The sequence below is a fragment of the Gorilla gorilla genome, chromosome 18, assembly GCF_029281585.2.
Source record: "Gorilla gorilla gorilla isolate KB3781 chromosome 18, NHGRI_mGorGor1-v2.1_pri, whole genome shotgun sequence".
In the NCBI taxonomy this organism is placed as follows: domain Eukaryota; kingdom Metazoa; phylum Chordata; class Mammalia; order Primates; family Hominidae; genus Gorilla; species Gorilla gorilla.
In genome coordinates this window covers 100,015,894-100,035,289 of record NC_073242.2, presented here as the reverse complement: position 1 = coordinate 100,035,289, position 19,396 = coordinate 100,015,894, and the positions used below count along the sequence as shown (strand labels likewise).

At 48.9% G+C, this 19,396-nt stretch overlaps 2 protein-coding genes across 4 annotated transcripts in view; both read right to left on the bottom strand.

Moving 5' to 3' along the window:
• The window catches only part of IL34 (interleukin 34), an 81,671-nt gene extending 75,498 nt beyond the window's left edge, over window positions 1-6,173 (bottom strand). Inside the window, exon 1 of one of the 3 annotated variants that reach the window (XM_055366376.2) lies at window positions 5,982-6,173. The gene's annotated coding sequence lies outside the window, so the exon portion shown is untranslated. The remainder of the gene's footprint in view (window positions 1-5,981) is intronic. The other 2 variants (XM_055366377.2, XM_063699718.1) reach the window with 2 other exon arrangements.
• A 7,643-nt stretch (window positions 6,174-13,816) lies between these two features.
• SF3B3 (splicing factor 3b subunit 3) overlaps window positions 13,817-19,396 on the bottom strand; it is a 48,751-nt gene continuing 43,171 nt past the window's right edge. Inside the window, exons 21-26 of the mRNA XM_004057921.3 lie at window positions 18,583-18,708; window positions 17,623-17,835; window positions 16,976-17,074; window positions 15,967-16,110; window positions 14,919-15,023; window positions 13,817-14,442 (exon numbers count right to left, since the gene is read on the bottom strand). Coding sequence (XP_004057969.1) covers window positions 14,302-14,442; window positions 14,919-15,023; window positions 15,967-16,110; window positions 16,976-17,074; window positions 17,623-17,835; window positions 18,583-18,708 — 828 coding nt within the window. The 3' untranslated portion in view covers window positions 13,817-14,301. The remainder of the gene's footprint in view (window positions 14,443-14,918; window positions 15,024-15,966; window positions 16,111-16,975; window positions 17,075-17,622; window positions 17,836-18,582; window positions 18,709-19,396) is intronic.

Sequence of the window (19,396 nt, the reverse complement as noted above, 5' to 3'; positions counted from 1 at the left end):
CTAACATGGTAAAACGCTGTCTCTACTAAAAATACAAAAATTAGCCAGGTGTGGTGGCAGGCGCCTGTAGTCCCAGCTACTCGGCAGGCTGAGGCAGGAGAATGGCGTGAAGCCGGGAGGCGGAGCTTGCAGTGAGCCGAGATTGCACCACTGCACTCCAGCCTGGGTGACTGAGTGAGACTCGGTCTCAAAAAAAAAAAAAACAAGGAGGCTGGATGCAGTGGCTCACGCCTGTAATCCCAGCACTTTGGGAGGCTGAAGTGGGAGGACTGCTTAAGCCCAGGAGTTCAAGATGAGCCTGTGCAACATAGGGAGACCCTGTCTCTAAAAAAAAAAAATTTTTTTTTTTAAGACAGAGTCACCCTCTGTCACCCAGGCTGGAGTACAGTGAGTGGCACAATCTCAGCTCACTGCAACATCTGCCTCCCGGATTCAAGCAATTCTCCTGCCTCAGCCTCCTGAGTAGCTGGGACTACAGATGCGCACCACCAGGCCTGGCTAATTTCATATTTTTAGTAGAGACAAGGTTTCATCATGTTGGCCAGGATGGTCTCAATCTCCTCGTAATCCATCTGCCTCGGCCTCCCAAAGTGCTGGGATTACAGGCGTGAGCCACCGCGCCCAGCCTCAAAAAAATTATTTTTTAATTGGCCAGGTATGGTAGCACTTGCCTGTGGTCTCAGCAACCTGGGAGGCTGAGGTGGGAGGATCGCTTGAGCCTGCCGTGAACCATGTTTGTACCACTGCACTCAAGCCTGGATGACAGAGCAAGACTCCTTGAGGACATTATGCTAAGTGAAATGAGCCAGTCACAAAAAGACAAATATTGTATGATTATGATTCCACTTACATGAGGCACTTACAGCAGTGAAACTCATAGAGACAGACATCTGAAAGGTGGTGCCCAGAGGTTGGGGGTAGGGAAATGGGGAGTTTGGGGAGTCATTTAATAGAGAGTTTCTGTTTGGCAAGATGAAAAAAGTTCTGGAGGTCTGTGGTACAACGTGGATTTTCTTAACCTTAAAAATAATTAAGATGGCCGGGCACAGTGGCTCACACCTGTAATCCCAGCACTTTGAGACACCAAAGCGGGCAGATTGCCTGAGGTCAGGAGTTCAAGACCAGCCTGGCCAACATGGTGAAACCCTGTCTCTACTAAAAATACAAAAATTAGCCGGGCATGGTGGCAGGAGCCTGTAATCCCAGCCACTCCAGAGGCTGAGGCAGGAGAATCGCTTGAACCAAGGAGGCAGAGGTTGCAGTGAGCCAGGATCATGCCACTGGACTCTAGCTTTGGGGACAGACCAAGGCTCCGTCTCAAAAAAAAAAAAGAGAGAGAGAGAGAAAGCAGGAAGACAAGGAAACAACAAAGTGCTGGCTCTTGGGAAAGAGGCAAGGGAATAATTGAGAAGATGCCTGGGTGACAAAGCCAAAGGGCAGCTGGGACTTGGTGGTGGAGTCCTGGCCAGAGTGTGGACTTTCTCATGCTGGGAAAGGCATGAGCACCCCAGAAAGCTCTGCAGCAGAGCGCTGACTTTTCCCAGTGGCTGCTGGGAAGTCCACATTGGAAGTCTTTGGCCTTTCCAATTCATCATTTTGACCTGAACCTTTCTAGCTATAGGCAAGTCTCGACCCATCTGCATCCCCCAGTGTGGAAAGGATGCCAAGGGGAAAGCCTGGCTGTTTTCCAGGAGTGCTGGGATGCACAGACGGAGCTGTCCAGGCAGCCCCTGGGAAGCTCAGGAAGCAGGTTCCCAGGCCAGTTGCAGCCCAGTTCCCAGGGGACACTGCCCCTTACTTATGAGACGTGGCCCTCACATGCAAGCATGCATGACAGCTGGAACCCAGAACCACCCCAGGATCGTCCCACACCTGGAGGCCATAGTTCTCAGACTTCCATGGAGTCTCTCTCAAGGTCAAAGTGCCACACTGCCCATCTGGGACGAGATGTCTCTCCCTCCTACGGCTGGGTCAGGGAAGGCCACAGGACAGTATTGCCTTGGGGGCAGGGGAAGGGGAGTTGTGGCTTCCAGAAACATTGTACAGAACCCTGGAAGGAAAGAGCTGTAAGAAGCCTAATTGCCCTGGGCCAGGCGTGGTGGTTCACGCCCGTAATCCCAGCACTTTGGGAGGTCGAGGTGGGTGGATCGCTTGAGATCAGGAGTTTGAGATCAGCCTGGCCAACATGGTGAAACCCCATCTCTACTAAAGATACAAAAATTAGCCAGGCGTGGTGGCGCACACCTGTAATTCCAGCTACTGGGGAGGCTGAGGCATGAAAATCATTGAACCCAGGAGGCAGAGGTTGCAGTGAGCCGAGATCACACTACTGCACTCCAGCCTGGGTGACAGAGTCCTCCTCTGAGGCAGGAGGAAAGATCTACATGCTCTGGTGGTGGGGCTGGGACCAGAACCCAGCACCCAGGGCCCCAACTCCCAGGCCAGGCTTCCCTGACCCAGGCCTGTCCTAAGAACCCCTCTCTTTGCAGTTATTTATTTTGAGTACAATTAGAGCCCCTGAGATGCAGGGGAAGGCTGGAGGCATACCAGGCCACCAACAACATCAGCTGCTAACACTCGCTTCGTCCCTCGAAGCCGCAAGAACAGGCATCTCAAAACCTGCTTAAATCTCATCATTGCCAGGTGCAGTGGCTCATGCCTGTAATCCCAGCACTTTGGGAGGCTGAGGCAGGTGAATCTGTTGAGGTCAGCAGCCTGGGCAACATGGAGAAGCCCCATCTCTACTAAAAATACAAAAGTTAGCCAGGCATGGTGGCGCATGCCTGTAATCCCAGCTACTCAGGAGGCTGAGGCAGGAGAATCACTTGAACCCAGGAGGCAGAGTTTGCAGTGAGCTGAAATCGGGACACTGAACTTCAGCCTGGGTGACAGAGCAAGACTCCATCTCAAAAAAAACAAACAACAACGACAAAAAACTCCTTGTCATTGAAATCAAATCCAAATTCTCACTTGATCTTCAAAGTTCTTCAAAATCGTATCCCCACCACCTCCCCTCATCTCATCTCCCACTCCGCTGCTCCCTACATCCAGCCCTGCAGGTCTCCCAAACATCTCTCCCTTCTCCAAACTCAACTCGGCTTCCAGGCCTGCTATGCCAGCTTCCTTCCAATCTCTGCCTAATCAATTGTTCCTCATCCTTAAGCATGGAGCCATTTCCCAAGCACCCAGGCTGACTGGGCCATTGTCTCTCCTGCTTCTGCAGCAGGGGGCAGTGTGCCTGTGTCAACAGCAGAGAGGCATCTTGTGCATGTCTCTCCCTGCTTCCCAGCACCAGGGCTGGCCAACCCAATCAGTGTTTGTTGTCTGAGAAAATGAACACATGGATTTTCTGCCTGTCCTTTATGGCTAATTCCAGTACCTTCCCGAAGGCTCTGGAGTGCAGCCTTGACTTCCATGGTAAGGGCTCCTTGAGGCCAACTGCTTTTATCTGTGTGATCTCACGTAATTCTAGGCCACAGGTACTAACACATCCATTCTGCAAATGAGGAAACTGGGGGTCGGAGAGGTCCAGTCACTGCCCACAGGTGGAAAGTGGTGTGGCCAAGACCGGAATCCAGCCCGACCAGCTCCAGAGCCTACGCTCCTTCTGCTGAGCCATGTGTGTAACCTACCCCGATGACAGCAGGCTGGGGCTGGGCAGGTGCACCCGCAGATGTTCCAGAAACTCTCCAGTCTGTCCAAGGATCCCTTAAACCTGCATGTCAAGGAGGGTGGCTGACAGATAAGAATGGTGGCATCCAGATGTGACAACAGAGGGGGATGAAAGCTTGGGGGTCCCCCAGAGGGAGGCCTGAGCCTGATGCTCCACCTGCCAGCCTTGGGACAGACAGAGGCCTAGTCAAAATATCCTCAAACAGGCAATGAAGCCTTTCACTCTAGTTACGATGAAGCTGGGTAAGAATAGGCTCTGGGCCAAGAAGATGTATTTGACTTTATCAATTTTGCCCGGCTAGTTAAAGCCCCAGGCTTGGGGAAGAGGGGGCCTCCAGGGGTGCTTGTTAAGCACCAGACCTTATGCTAGATGCTTCACAAACAGGATCTCTGACTTCCAACATCCCTAAAAAGTTTTTGTTTTTTGTTTTTGTAGAGACAGGGTTTCACCATGTTTCCCAGTCTGGTCTCGAAATCCCAGGCTCAAGCAATCCACCCATCTCAGCCTCCCAAAGTGCTAGGCTTACAGACATGAGCCACCATGCCCGGCCCCTAACAAGTTTTATAACCTCTATTTCACACATGAACTAACTGAGGCACAATGAAGTTATGTGGTGGAAGTTCATGGTCAGGCAGCTACCGCATACAAACCCAGACTAGTCAGCCTTCTAAAGCCAAGCTCCTAACCACTGCGTTAGACTGTCTCTGTCCCCTTCCTGAGAAATCCCAGAGATCTCAAATCCCCTGCCCAGCCCATTCTGTCACCATGGCCCTGGAAATTAGTAAATTAGTCCCGTAATTCTCATGAGTGAGCTGACCCCACACATACTGTGAGCTGAGCTGCAAAAATGTTCTTGCCCTTGGCCCAGAGTATTCATTCTGGATGCAGAATACACTCCAAGGAAAAGGGGAAAAAAACCAATAACTTCAAATACCAAAAAAAAAAAAAAAAAAAAAGTTATTTCCACAGAGTTGTCCAGAAAAGTCGAATTATTCATTGCAAAACACCTAGAAGCAACTCAACTTCACCATCAGCGGACAGAGGCTGCCCATCCAGGGATGGGTCTGTTAACTTGGTGAATACCATGTGGACCTTAAAACATCTAGTTAGTTGGTTTATGTGCATTTAAAAATAAGTGCAAAGTTGGCCGGGCGTGGTGGCTCACGCCTGTAATCCCAGCACTTTGGGAGGCCAAGGTGGGTGGATCACTTGAGGTCAGGAGTTCGAGACCAGCCTGGCCAACATGGTGAAAGCCCGTCTCTACTAAAAATACAAAAATTAGCCAGGTGTGGTAGCGGGTGCCTGTAATCCCAGCTACTCAGGAGGCTGAGGCAGGAGAATCGCTTGAACCCAGGAGGCAGAGGATGCAGTGACCTGAGATGACGCCACTGCACTCCAGCCTGGTCGACACAGCAAGACTCCATCTCAAAAAAAAAAAAAATGCAAAGTTTAAAAGCAGAACACTTCATTTTAATTTCAGAAATCCCACCTGCATGAGAAAGACTTACCTATGCTGTTGACTTTTTTGCCTCTTTCCTTTAAAGAACTTAAAATCAATTAATTTTTTTTTTTTTTTTTGAGACATAGTCTCACTCTGTTACCCAGGCTGGAGTGCAGTGGTGTGATCTCGGCTCACTGCAACCTCCACTTCCTGGGTTCAAGTGTGTCTCCTGCCTTAGCCTCCCGAGTAGCTGGGATTACAGGCATGTACCACCACACCCGGCTAACTTTTGTATTTTTAGTAGAGACAGGGTTTCATCTTGTTGGCCAGGCTGGTCTCAAACTCCTGACCTCAAGTGATCCGCTCGCCTCAGCCTCCCAGAGTGCTGGGATTACAGGCGTGAGCCACTGCTCCTGGCCAAGTCAATTAATTTTTGATAAAGTAATACATGCAAGTGATAGTCCACACACACAGTACATTAAGGTCCAAAGACCTACGGCAATATATCGTGGAGCAGCGCCCCACGGCCCATGCCAACCATTTGAGAATGTAGGTTTGTCAATTGACTAAACTCTGAAGGGCACACACAGAGAAGTGACTTGCTTTATGGTTATGTGGATCTGCTTTTTCCTGCAAGGCTGATGAAGGCAAAGGTTAAAAATTGAAACCCAGAGCAGACAGTTCTGCTGAGGCATACTTCTCTGAGGCATACTTCAGAGCATCTTGGCTGGGACTGTCTTTGTCAAGTCTAGCTCAGGTCCCTCTTCCTGGGATCAGTGAAGCAGCAGCAGAATCGGGGTGGGGAAGCCAGGCCGTCAGAGGCAGAGGAAAGCCAGGCATAGGAGAGAAAGCCTGCTGCCTTCTTACCTGTTCACGTGCCAAGACTCGGTCTCCTAGGATTTGCTGGTGGACTTAAGGGGCTCCAGGACCCCAAGCAGGTGCCTAAGGGCCACGGGCAGTGGGTGCCAGGTTGGAGAGGCTGAGGCTGCCCCCAACCCACAGTCCAGGCTTCCCGTCTGATGAGAAGGGCGGGGAAAGCAGGCCACTGCAGCTCTGCTCAGGAACCGAAGCCAGCAGGGGCGTGGCAGGGCCACGTGGTCCCCGCCTGCCTTGGACTGTGAAGTAGGAGGGAGTCTTCAACCCAGAGGACCAGCCAGGGGACTGCTCTGACTGAGGGCGCCAGCCAGTTGACTACAAGAAGTCCCCCAAACCCAGGCCCTGGCTCCCAGGCAGCTTGGACTGTTCTAAGGGACTACCCCAGCTCCTCTCCAGAACACTCGGCCTAGACAAAAGCTTCGTCTCATAAAACTAAAAGCCAGGTGATGGGGAGTTGGGTGTAGTGACATGAGCCTCAGGGGGCTGAGGCAGGAGACTCTCTTGAGGCCAAGAGTTCGAGGCTGCAGTGAGCTGCAATTGCACCTGTGAATAACCACTGTGCTCCAGCCTGGGCAATATAGCGAGATCCTGTCTCTAAAAAAACGAAACAAAACACAAAACTGAGTGATGTGGTGGTGACTGGAGTGTGTGTGTGTGTGTGGGACTGGGGGTCCATTAGGTGGAAGAAAAGGCCTTTCTCTGATACATCATCCCTGTTGAGCACCAATGAGTTACCCAGTCTACAGATGAAGAGACATGAGCTCCAAAAGGTGAATAATCTTTTTTTTAATTTTTATTTTTTGAGACGGAGTTTCACAGCAGGGACTACAGGCACGCTCCACCATGCCCAGCTAATTTTGTATTTTTAGTAGAGATGGGGTTTCACCATGTTGGCCAGGCTGGTCTTGAACTCCTGACCTCAGGTGATCCACCCATGTCAACCTCCCAAGTGCTGGGATTACAGGCATGACCCGGCATGCCTTGCCTTTTTTTTAGACAATGTCTCACTCTATTGCCCAGGCTAGAGTGCAGTGGCACGATCACAACCCACTGTGGTCTTGACCTCCTGGGCTCAATCGATCCTCCCACCTCAGCCTCCCAAGTAGCTGGGACCACTACACCCAGCTAATTTTTTTTTTTTTTTTTTGTAGATACAGATGTCTCCCTATGTTGCCCAGGCTGGTCTCAAACTGCTGGCCTCAAGAAATCCTCCTGCCTTAGCCTCCCAAAGTGCTGGGATTTCAGGCTTGAGCCACTGTGCCTGGCCTTGGGTAAGATTCCTCACCCCTTTTCTGGGGCTTGAGCCCAGGAGTTAGAGACCAGCCTGTGCAACATAGAAAGACCCCCATCTCTGCAAATAAATAAATAAATAAATAAATAATTAGCCAGGCATCATGGTGGCTCATGCCTGTAGTTATAACTACTCGGGAGGCTGAGGCAGGAGGATCACTTGAGCCCTGGAGGTCGAGGCTGCACTAAGCTATGACCAAGCCACTGCACTCCAGCCTGGATGACAGAGCAAGACCCTGTCTCTTTTCTTAGAAAAAAAAAAAAAAAAGAGAGAGAGATTAAGAGAGAGAGAGAGAATCTTACCCAAGATTCCCCAGCTGGTTACTGAGGTCTGACCCCAAAGCCAGGCTTTCCTGAGGGACACAGGACCTGTCCTGGTGTAACACGTGGCCTCAGACCCAGCACTTACGGGAGTTGAGGTCCTTTCCCTCAGCACCATCACCAAAGGTACAGCCATTCTCCCTTCACCTGGGTCAGAGTGGGGACACAGGACCTGTCCTGGTGTAACACGTGGCCTCAGACCCAGCACTTACGGGAGTTGAGGTCCTTTCCCTCAGCACCATCACCAAAGGTACAGCCATTCTCCCTTCACCTGGGTCAGAGTGGGCAACTGCAGGGGCATCTTCAGGATCTCTGTCAAGTTTTCATAGCAGGCTTCCTGATTTTACTAGACTGCATTTGGATTCATTAGGGGTGGGCCAGTGGGGGAGGGAGGATAGGAGAAGGGCTGTGTTCAAAGCCTCAAACTATCCAAGAGGGGAGTCTGTAGTGTTTCACTGAATGTGAGCACAGAATCCTGGATTTAGGAACCCCTTATTAACACCCAGTCTTCCACAGCCAACCTAGTCTGGAGTGCTGACCTGGCTGGATGCGGTGGCTCATGCCTGTAATCCCAGCACTTTGGGAGGCCAAGGCGGGCGGATCACCTGAGATCAGGAGTTCGAGACCAGCCTGGCCAACATGGTGAAACCCCGTCTCTACTAAAAATACAAAAATTAGCCGGGTGTGGTGGCAGGTGCCTGTAATCCCAGCTACTCGGGAGGCTGAGGCAGGAGAATCGCTTGAACCCAGCAGGCAGAGGTTGCAGTGAACCAAGATCACTGCACTCCACCCTGAGCAACAGAGTGAGACTCGGTCTCAAAAATAAAAAAACAAAAAAAAGAAGAAAAAGAAATGCCAACCTAGTGACAATAGTGCGCTTTATTCCGAGTGCCAATGCATGCCACAAGTAGTTGTTTATGAAATGTTTTCTCAATTGGATCGACAAAACTGGATTCCTGGTTTTGCCCTGAACTTGCAACAGGACAATAATGCCCACACTGGAATGTTCCAGGCTAACTCCTCACCCATTCCCAAGGCAGTGGCCACACAGGTCACACACACTCTCTGCCAGGCCCTGCTGGAAAACTCTGCCAAGGCATTAATTCATCCGTTGGGCAGCTCGTGGGAGGGCAGAGTGGGTGGAGGTGATGGGGGCACAGCCACAGGATCTCACTGGGGCCTCACAGAAGCCTGAACACCCCACGGTGCCCTCTCTGGGGCCTCTTGGCTTGGAATGATGCCCCTTTCTTTCAAAGCATCACACATAGGACAGCAGGTCCCCCAGATCTCCCAGGGCCAGAGCCCCAGGTCAGTGGACAAGCCTCAGAACCCCTGAGCACTCAGTCATGTGCCTTTGTGCTACCATGACCCCAGGAGACCGGTTTTTGTTTTTTGGTGTTTTTGAGACAGGTTTTGTCCTGTCATCCAGGCTGGAGTGTAGTGGCGCAATCACAGCTCACTGCAGCCTCAAACTCATAGGCTGAAGTGATCCTCCTGTCTCAGCCCCCTAATTACTGGGACTACAAGTGTGCACCACCATGCCTGGCTAATTTTTGTATTTTTGGAGAGATGGGGTTTTGTCATGTTGCCCAGGCTGGTCTCAAACTCCTGGGCTCAAGGGATACTCCTCCCTCAGCCTCTCAAAGTGCTGGGATTACAGGTGTGAGCCACCATGCCAGGCCCAGTAAATCAGTCTTATTCTACCAATTTACAGGCAGGAAACCAAGACTGTGCTTAGAGGCTAGCGAGCCCAGGTCATCTGACTCTGTATACAGTGCTCTCTTCATGGACTTTGCTGCCTCTTGGCATTTGGCAGGTGGAATCTCGTTTCTGATTGCTTTATGAGGGCAGCATTGCCTTTCTCCAGTTACATCATCGACTCCCTAAAGCTGAGATTCCCCAGTGTGTCCTCATAACAGCTGGAGGCCCTAATAACCCACAGGAAATGGTAGTACTTCCCTTGACCATCACGTGTCACTAGCTTATACACATATACTCATGGCTCCAAATTAGTAACTTCTAAGCCTAAACGCTACCAAATAACCCAACTGAAAGCACCTCTCCTTTCATTATGAGACTGCAGTCAGAGAAGGGAGCAAGTTCTGTTGAGTGGACCTGGGAATTTAAAACTTGACTAGGCTCTGGAAGGCAGAATGAGGTGGGAAACTGAAGGGGGCTTGCCTCTGGGCACTGCCAGAGATGCTGCATACGGGGGTGGGGTGGGGTAGGGTGGGGCTAACAGGGCCCCTCAGCTATTCCAGATGGGCTGGCCCAGCTCCTTTTCCAAATCTGAAACTTCCAAACCTGGTTTTCTTTGATAATATTTTTTTTCTTCATTTTGAACAAGCAGCAATGTTCATTGTCCATCACAGCTACTGATCATAACACTGGACTATGAAGCAGACACATGCCCAGACATCACCAGCAGACTTTTTTTTTTTTTTTTTAAAAACAGGGCTTCACGCCCGGCTTTTTGAATTTTTTGTAGAGATGGGGTCTGTTTCCTAGGCTGGTCTTAAACTTCTGGGCTCAAGCAATCTGCCTGCCTCTGGCCGCCCAAAGTGCTGGGATTACCAGGCATGAGCCACCGTGTGAATAATTAGGAGCAGACACCAGGAATCTGTTCTGACAAATGAAGAGGGTTCTAATATCCCACTGGGATTATGAGCCACAACTACAGGTTTCCTACCATTTCCTGACCTAAAACCCCTGCTGCCCACTCCCCACCTCTTCATTTTTCAGACTTGGGACCTTCTGATTTTTCCTGAAGTCCCAAGGTTGTGGCTGAGGAAATCAGATGCAGGCTGTAGGCTCTTCTGAAACTGGTGGCAGGCCCTCTGGCAGACTCACCTCACCACCAACCTCACAGCGACAGAGACTGCCAGGTTATAAACTCTCCTCCAACCTCTGGGTGCAGAACAGAGCTGGGAGGTGGTGGTTCATGGTAGGTGCCCAGTAAACGTTTGTGGAAGAAATGAACGTAGCAGCCTCTTCTAGTGGGTCAGCATGTCTCCTGATGGCTTAAACAGCTCCTGGCCAAGTGCAGTGGCTCACGCCTGTAATCCCAGCGTTTTGGGAGGCCAAGGTGGGTGGATCACCTGAGGTCACGAGTTCAAAAGCAGCCTGGCCAACATGGTGAAACCCCATCTCTACTAAATATACAAAAATTAGCCAGGCATGGTGGTGCATGCCTGTAGTCCCAGCTACTTGGGAGGCTGAGGCAGGAGAATTGCTTGAACCCGGGAGGCAGAGGCTGTGGTGAGCTGAGATTGTGCCTCTGTACTCTAGCCTGGGCAACAGAGTAAGACTTCATCTCAAAAAAAAAAAAAAAAAAAAGAAAAAGAAAAAGAAAAAGAAAAAAGAGAAACAACTCTTGGTTGTGCTGGTTTAGACTGGTGTGTAGCCTACACCTGCCCATTTCAGTTCACCTGAACTTCACAGGGCGTGTTGGGCTACCAGATCACTCAAATGTCAATCAACCATGGCCAAGCAGGTGTTTTAAGAGTCCCTACCTTGTCCTCGAGAGCCATCTGTTCCTTTCCTCCGTTGTGACGTTTTTTGGACCAGGTTTGATTTCAGCACTTCTGAGCTCTACATATAGCCCTTGAAAATTAATTTTAAGGGTGTAATAAAATATTCACATACAATATTCCATATGCAAATGAGCAAGTGGATGACTCAAACACATGTCATTTTTACTTTGAATAGAAAACAGAATTTAGAGGCTGGGCATGGTGGCTCACGCCTGTAATCACAGCACTTTGGTAGGCTGAGCTGGGTGGACCACTTTAGGCCAGGAGTTCGAGACCACCCTGTCCAACATGGTAAAACCTTCTCTACTAAAAATACAAAAATTAGCTGGACGTGATGGCACATGCCTATAGTTCCAGCTATTTGGGAAGCTAAGGAGGATCGCTCGAGCTCAGGAGATAGAGGTTGCAGTGGGCTGAGATCGCACCACAGCCCTCTAGCCTGGTCAAGAGAGAGAGATTCCATCTCTAATAAACAAACAAAAAAACAAGAATTTATGACCAGGCGCGATGGCTCACACCTATAATCCCACTGCTTTGGGAGGCCAAGGCAGGAAGATTGTTTGAGGTCAGGAGTTCGAGACCAGCCTGGGCAACACAGGGAGACCCTGTCTCTACAAAAGTTTAAAAATTAGCTGAGTATGGTGGCACACATCTGTAGTCTTCCCTACTCTGGAGGCTGAGGTGGATTGCTCGAGCCCAGGAGTTCAAGCCTCAGTGAGCTATAATCACTCCACTGCACTCCCAGCTAGGCAAGAGAGTAAGACTGTCTCTAATATAAATTTTTTTTAAAAAAATTAAAAAATAAAACAGAACTTAGGAATTAAAAAAAATTTGAAAGCCAGACTGATCCCATCTGAATGCCTTTCTGTCTTTCCTCTAACAAGCTCAAGAAAGGCAGCAGCATGGGAACAGCACACATTCTGGGGACCAGCACTCTCCCTGTGAGACGAGCCTTTTCCAGCGCCGGCAGCTGTCTCACTAGCAATACATTTACACTAACCAAGAAAAGCAACATTCCAACTAGAACCCCCCTCCTCCAAAGGAATGCTATTCTTGGCAAGAGATCTTCCAAAGGAAACATCTGCAGAACCTCTGCCAGTAAGGTCAGGGGAAAGCTGAGGCAGCTAAAAACTTTTCAGTCCTAGGATCCAAGTCACAAGGGCTTAGCAATGGAACAGGATGGAAGCAAACCCAAGGGCAGATCCCTCTGTCTGAGTTCTGCAGCAGCCTCTGATGGGTTTTGCCAAAGCTGGAGAGAGGTCTCTATTTACCTGGTTGCTCAATCAAACCACAGGAGTCAATCAGGTCCCCTTAACAATTACACAGATGGGACTTGTCATTGAGTCACATCCAATCAAATTTTAAACTTTTGTAGGTCCTGCAGCAACAACTATGAAAATTCCTTTCCACATATTCAAGACCAAATCCTTGTCCTAGCCCTTCCTCTTAACAGAGAACAAGCAAGCTGATGGGCAGACTTCCAGAGGAAGCTCGGTGGTGACAACTCCTGATTCCATAGATTAGGTTTTCCTTTCTTACATAACCCCCTACCTTCTGTACGGAGTGTATGTATTTCAGTCAAACTTGAGTTAGAAAAGAGGCGAGGAGCTGCTCAAGTATCTATGCTGAGTTCCTCAGATGACTGCATGTCAGTATCACACAATTTGAAAGAATGGATTTAGGGCCACAGGAAAAAATGAGCCCTGAAATTAGGTTTTCAAAATCTAATTCAGAACTGCTGTCTACTATGCAAATTCATGAGCTAAGTGAGAAAAAAACATGTTATTTAGGGATTCGATTCCTGGCAAAACCTGGGTCTCTCTTGACTGATCTAAAACCAAGTCATGATTCAAGAGATACTTAGTTCCAGGAGACAGTGTCACAGTGTCAGGAACCCTCTGTGCTGGGCTCTGAGAGGTTCAGATTGTATTCCACCATTCCTGATTCTAACCCAGTGCTCACCAGATCATTTGCTCAATTTAGATGGCTGAGCACATGCAGACGAAAGAATGTTTTACATTCGTGAAGTATTGAGAACAGTGAGCTCACTTCTCCAGGTTCAAGGCGCAAGGACAGCCTGGAAGACGAGGGCTTCCCACACAACTAAACAGGAGGAATTCTCAGGGGTGGGCTGGAACATTTCTGGAACTGGGCCTCTTCCACCTAACAGGCTCTCATTATACCCTAAAGGCCCTCTGGAACCCACCTGAGATGGGTGCTGCAGACAGGCCCCACATATACACAGTTCTCAGGGGCAGGGCAGTATCTAGGTTCTTCTGTACTGACCCTTCCTATGGTCCTATGGAGCCAAAGATCTCTTTAGGTGCTGTATCAGTAAAAGGGGCATCTGTTAAGACTCCCCAGCTGGAATTCATGCTAAAATCTCCATACTAACATCCTCAGAGTAGAAGAGGAGGAAGAATCAGCCACCCTTCCTCAATACCCAGTGGGAAGAGGGGTGGGTATACACATGGTTATTGAGGCCATGTTTCATCAGCACAGCAAAAAGAACCAGGAAAAAACAAAGAAACCACCACAGACCTGGGGGTGGGGAGCCACAGAGTGCCGCAAGTCCAAGTCGGCATCTGGAAGGAAGGAGTCTACTCAGTTCTTCCTGCTCTAACTTGGGTTCAAACCTCCCACCTACATCCTCATCTCCAGAACAAGACACATGGACACCAGTCACCTTAAAAACTAGGTTTCTATTTCTGGTTAGATTCTAGAGCAGTGGAACTCAGGAGTGATACTATACCCTACCCAGTCCCACCACAGCCTGCCTCCTTCCTCCCACAGAGATAACATTGTACAAAACTGTATTTACAAGAAAACCAATTAAAAATTAAGGGTGTGTGCAAAAGTAGACAGGAGAGTCAAGACATATCAATGTAGGGATGGCTTTGGGGAATGGGGGACTCAGGTTCCATACTGGAACCTGGGGTCATGTATCATGTACCAGGTGGGGAGAAGTGTAGCAAATCTCAGTGCCAATTTGAGGGGAAGCCAGTCATTCCAGGAGAAGAGCTAAGGGGAAAGAGCTGTTGACTTTCATAATGCAGTCTTAATTATCCAGTCACCTTCCTGCCACATGGCAGAAGCCAGGTGGCAGTGATGGTGGTGGGGGAAACAAAACACACAGTCTCTGGCAAGCCCCAAGGGGAAAGGAAGGCTCAGAAGGCGTAGCGGGTCCGGATATCCTCGAGTTTCTTGGACACCTCGGGTGGGGTTCGGTCCAGTTCTTCAGAGACGTTCTTTTGTTTGTTGGGTTCCATGGAATTGAACTGCTCACAGAGGTCTCCATCAATCACATTCTAAGACATGGAGAAAGCAGAAAGAAAAAAAATGGTGAGATGCCCAAAGAAAATGGCACATGCTAAAGCAGCACTTGTAGGGAAAGCTGTTTTTATTTTTTAGTTTTTGAGACAGGGTCTCACCCTATCATCCAGGTTACAGTGCAGTGGGATAATCTTAGTTCACTGCACTCTCAAAATCTGGGGCTCAGCCTCCCGATTGGCTGGGACCACAAATGTATGCCACCACGCCCAGACCGGGAAAACTTTTTATTCTCCACTTGATACTTGAACCCCACTTGTAGATCCAGGAACACTATCTTAAGTTGACTCTTGGTACTCAAGAGTTCAGATTGGCAGAAGCAGGTGAAGCCTTTGCTCTCTGGTTGTGGTCTGCCCTGAGGGGAGCACCCTCCCTGGTACTATTCCCATCAATCCACTCCCTGTGCTGCTCCTTTCTCAGATCGCCCTTTTCAGCTCAGATTCCCCCAACCTACCTTCACAGGGAAGTAGTAGGAGCGAAAGCTGAGGTGGTCCCGCCCACAGAGAGGGGGATGTTCAGACCGCAGGTGCATTTCCACATGCTGGAAGAAGTCATGGTCCTGGCAGAAGAAACAAAAAATCTGTCACTGAGAAGTGATTTCAACTAGTCTAGAGTTTCCACAAGCACAACGAACAGACAAGCCATTCATTTTTACTACACAAACACACGGGAAATATCTAATCACTTTCTGATAATCACAGGTTTTTCTGCTACAACACGATAGTTAAAACCCAAAAGGAGACCACGTTGTCTGCAGTGCCAGAGAGAATGCCACACATAAAGAATGGTTTGTGAGGTCAGATTCCTGATCCCAGCTTCCTTGGCTGGAATAAAACATGCCAAACTCTGGCAAACCTAGAGTTGATTCCATATGGCAGTGTGTGCCCCAGGAGGGATCATCCCATCAATCCTGGCAATCCTAGTCTGTGGAGTCCAGTTCTAAAGCTCTGGGCTCAGGCTAACCTTGTAAACTCGCATCAGACTGAAGCAAACCCTAGGACACTATAAAAACAAACGGCCCGGCCGGGCGCGGGTGGCTCATGCCTGTAATCCCAGCACTTTGGGAGGCTGAGGCAGGCGGATCACGAGGTCAAGAGATCGAGACCATCCTGGCTAACACGGTGAAACCCCATCTCTACTAAAAATACAAAAAATTAGCCGGGCGTGGTGACGGGCGCCTGTATTCCCAGCTACTCGGGAGGCTGAGGCAGGAGAATGGCGTGAACCTGGGAGGTGGAGTTTGCAATGAGCTGAGATTGTGCCACTGCACTCCAGCCCGGGTAACAGTGAGACTCTGTCGCAAAAAAAAAAAAAAAAACCAAATGGCCTTCCCTGGGTGCGAGGGAATCAAGATTCCTATCTCCCCAAGTACTTCTGTCACTTTATAATTCCCAGAACATTATTAATTATACGTGGGGACAAATGAATTTGACCTCTTAGGTAGATTCAGCACCAAGATACAACCTTAAAAGTCAAGGCCAGAGTAATGTGGGCGCTCTCACCTCATGGGACGTGAATGGCACAAGGATGCCAATTCCTCCAGACAAGGTGGTATAGACAAGTGATTCTGAGCCTCCAGGGATCAGCGTGGTCTTCTGTAAGGACAGCACCGTCTCCCCGACATGGTAGTTCATGATCACCTCTGCCTGTGAGTCACAAACAGACTAGTGACTGTGTGCACCCTCAGGAGCCTCCCTGGACTCCCAAGGGCAAGCAGTGCTCCCTAAGGCACATTTCATCATCTATTAACATCCAAAAATTATTATAGAGGCCAACATGGGAGGATTGCTTGAGCCCAGGATTTCAAGACCAGCCTGGGCAACACAATGAGGTCTCGTATACCCATACCCACAAAATCTGCCAGGTTTGGTGGCATGTACTATAGTCCCAGCTACTCAGGAGGCTGAGGGGGAAGGATCACTTGAGCCCAGGAGGTGGAAGCTGCAGTGATCTGTGATTGTACCACCACACTCCAGCCCGGGCGACTGAGTGAGACCTTGTCTCAAAAACAAACAATAAATCCAAAAATTATTAAAACCTATAAACACTTTAAAATTCTCACATTTACTTAAAGCTTAATGCCTCATAAAACATGCTAAAGTTACTGTTCATCATTTCTTACGATAAGAATCATTTTGTTAAATTTATCAAGCTTGCCATAAAAAAAGGAAAACACAAAGAAAATTATAGAAAACAGCAATCACTAGGCTTGTCTTCTAAAATAGATTTGCCCGAAAGTCCAGAGATGCTCTATTAAAGCAGCACATGCCTACAGGAGAAAGTAAAGCCCAGGACACACCTCAGAGCAGAGGACTGGGAATGGACTCTCTCTAAGGAACTCGCTACTCTCCAGGGAGATTTTTTGCAGATTGGTAAGAAAGGACTGTGGACGGACAGCACTCAGCACAGTCGTGTGCACTATGAATAATTCACCAAAGGCAATTTCTTCAGTGAGGGCAACAGGAAAAGTGCTAAGCAGTGTCCTCCCTGGGGCCCATTCTGCAATCTTACCTTCTGGGAGGCCCCATTGAGCAAGCCACGGTCCCACAGGGCTTTGTTTCCTGTAGGGTCCTCATCTACTTCATCATTGGTGTTAGGTGGGAGCCTCACCTACAAGGAAGTGACACAAGTCACACTGCTGGGGCCCGGACCTGCTCACCTGGGTCACCAAGCAACAGGTCTGGCCCAGGTCTTTGCAAGTCAGCCACAGGGGCACTGCCTAGACAGAGGCCTGAGCCCACGTGTCCTGCACCTGCTCTGGTGGGCAGGAGCTGTGTCTGAGAAGCAAGAAACTCAAAAGAATCGACCCATGAGCAAGAGTTTAACACAGCTAAGGGTAAAACCAAAACCACACAACATAGACAACAGACATTCCAAAGTTCTCATAAAACGTAAAAAGAAATATTAGCCATTAGCTCAAACTAAACCTATCATTAAATCACGTTCAATAGGGAGGAGGGAGATAAACCACAGAGAAAAATCCAAAAGACTAGTAAGAAGGCTTAAAGAACAGATTGCTTGTAGAGTTAGCTTTAGTAGGATGGAATTTTATATCCATTTTTACTTCTCAGATTTGATTCGTCCTTGGCTTTACCCACAAGAAACTGAGCCAGCTTTCCTACACATCAATGTAACCCAAGTTAACAACATCAACTCACCACACATATGTTGCCAAACTTGTCTGCCCCAGCCACAGTGTCATAGTCCAGGAGGCTGGCTGTAGTGACCCATCGGGGGTAGGTATCATCAGCAAAGATGATAAGCTGGTTTTCATTACGCTTGTAGCGAACCCAGATGAAACTTTCTTGGACATCAGATACAATTACCCTATGTCCAATAGTCTGGATCCCAGAGATATAATTGGCAATATGCTGGGAAAAACAAAGACAATAGTGATGGTGGGTGTAATCTTGGGGTTCAGAACCCAAAGAAAGCCCAGCTTTCCGTATGACATACGTAGGGTCAACAGAACAGCAAATACCAAAAACCAGCAGTTAGCAATGAATTCTAGGTGGGAAAAAAGAGCCAAATAGCTTTTAATATAGTGCAAATATATGCCTAACTCTCACATTTACTTTCCTTATAGAAGCTAGCAAGACAGAAAGCTGGTTCTTGTTTGGTAAGTCAAGAAATGAGATCCCTCTACTCCTGCTCCTCTCAAAACTCAAGGGCCGGTGCGGTGGCTCACGCCTGTAAACCCAGGACTTTGGGAGGCTAAGGCGGGTAGATCATGAGATCAGGAGTTAAGAGACTAGCCTGGCCAACATGGTAAAACCCTGTCTCTACTAAAGATACAAAAAATTTGCCAGGCGTGGTGGCGCGCATCTGTAATCCCAGGTACTTGGGAGGCTGAGGCAGGAGAATCGCTTGAACCCAGGAGGCGGAGGTTGCAGTGAGCCGAGATTGCGCCACTGCACTCCAGCCTGGGCAACAGGGCGAGACTCCGTCTCAAAAACCAAAAAACAAAAAAAACAAGGGCATAATTCTGAAGCTGGAATTGGGGTAACACAACAAGTCCTAATAAAGATAAGATTTTAAAACTCAATGCCCACCACCCCACCAATGCCCCCACCCTTGACACATGAGCTAGATCTCAGCAACAATGCCAGCACACTTACCTTATTCTCACATTTTCGGAGTAACTTCTTCTTTCCCAGGTCATAGACACGCAACAGCTTCCCCACACCAATCAACACCCTCCCCTGGAATGGGGCAATAGCAGCAGGGACCTCTTCCACAGGAGTCTATAGAGGAAAAGCAGGTAGTACAGCTATTATAAATGCCAGCCAGACACAGGCCCCACTTCTCTGCCCAGAAATGCCTACTTCCACAGGAGCCTATCATTAAGAAACACATCAGTGAGCTTATTTTGCTAATGAATCAGGGTGTTGGGGTGAACAAGTCCCGCATGCTGCATTCACTCAGTAGAGGGATCAATGCTGTAAGTGACAAGAAGTTCTGGTACCAGACGACTGCTGTCCAGAGCTTGTGCTCTGTTTAACTGGTGTTATTTCAACAGTGAAGCCTTAGTAGCCAAGTGACTGTAATTTGTGGAGGGACAGGAAAGAAATGCTAGTGAAAAGTGACTTTTTTTTTTTTTTTGTCTCACTACTGCTCAGGCTGAAGGGCTGTGGCAGGCGCAATCATGGCTCACTATAGCCTGGACTTCCTGGGCTCAGGTGATCCTCCCACCTCAGACTCCCGAGTAGCCGGGACTACAGGCATGTGCCATCAAGCCTGACTAATTATCTGTATTTTTTGTAGAAACTGAGTTTCACCACATTGCCCAGGCTGGTCTCAAACTCTTGGGCTCAAGTGACCTGCTCGACTCAGACTCCCAAAATGCTGGGATTACAAGCGTGAGCCACTGCACCCAGCCTAGTGACATCTCAGTTGTAAAGGAGAGACAAATTTAATATGCAAAAGGGTCTA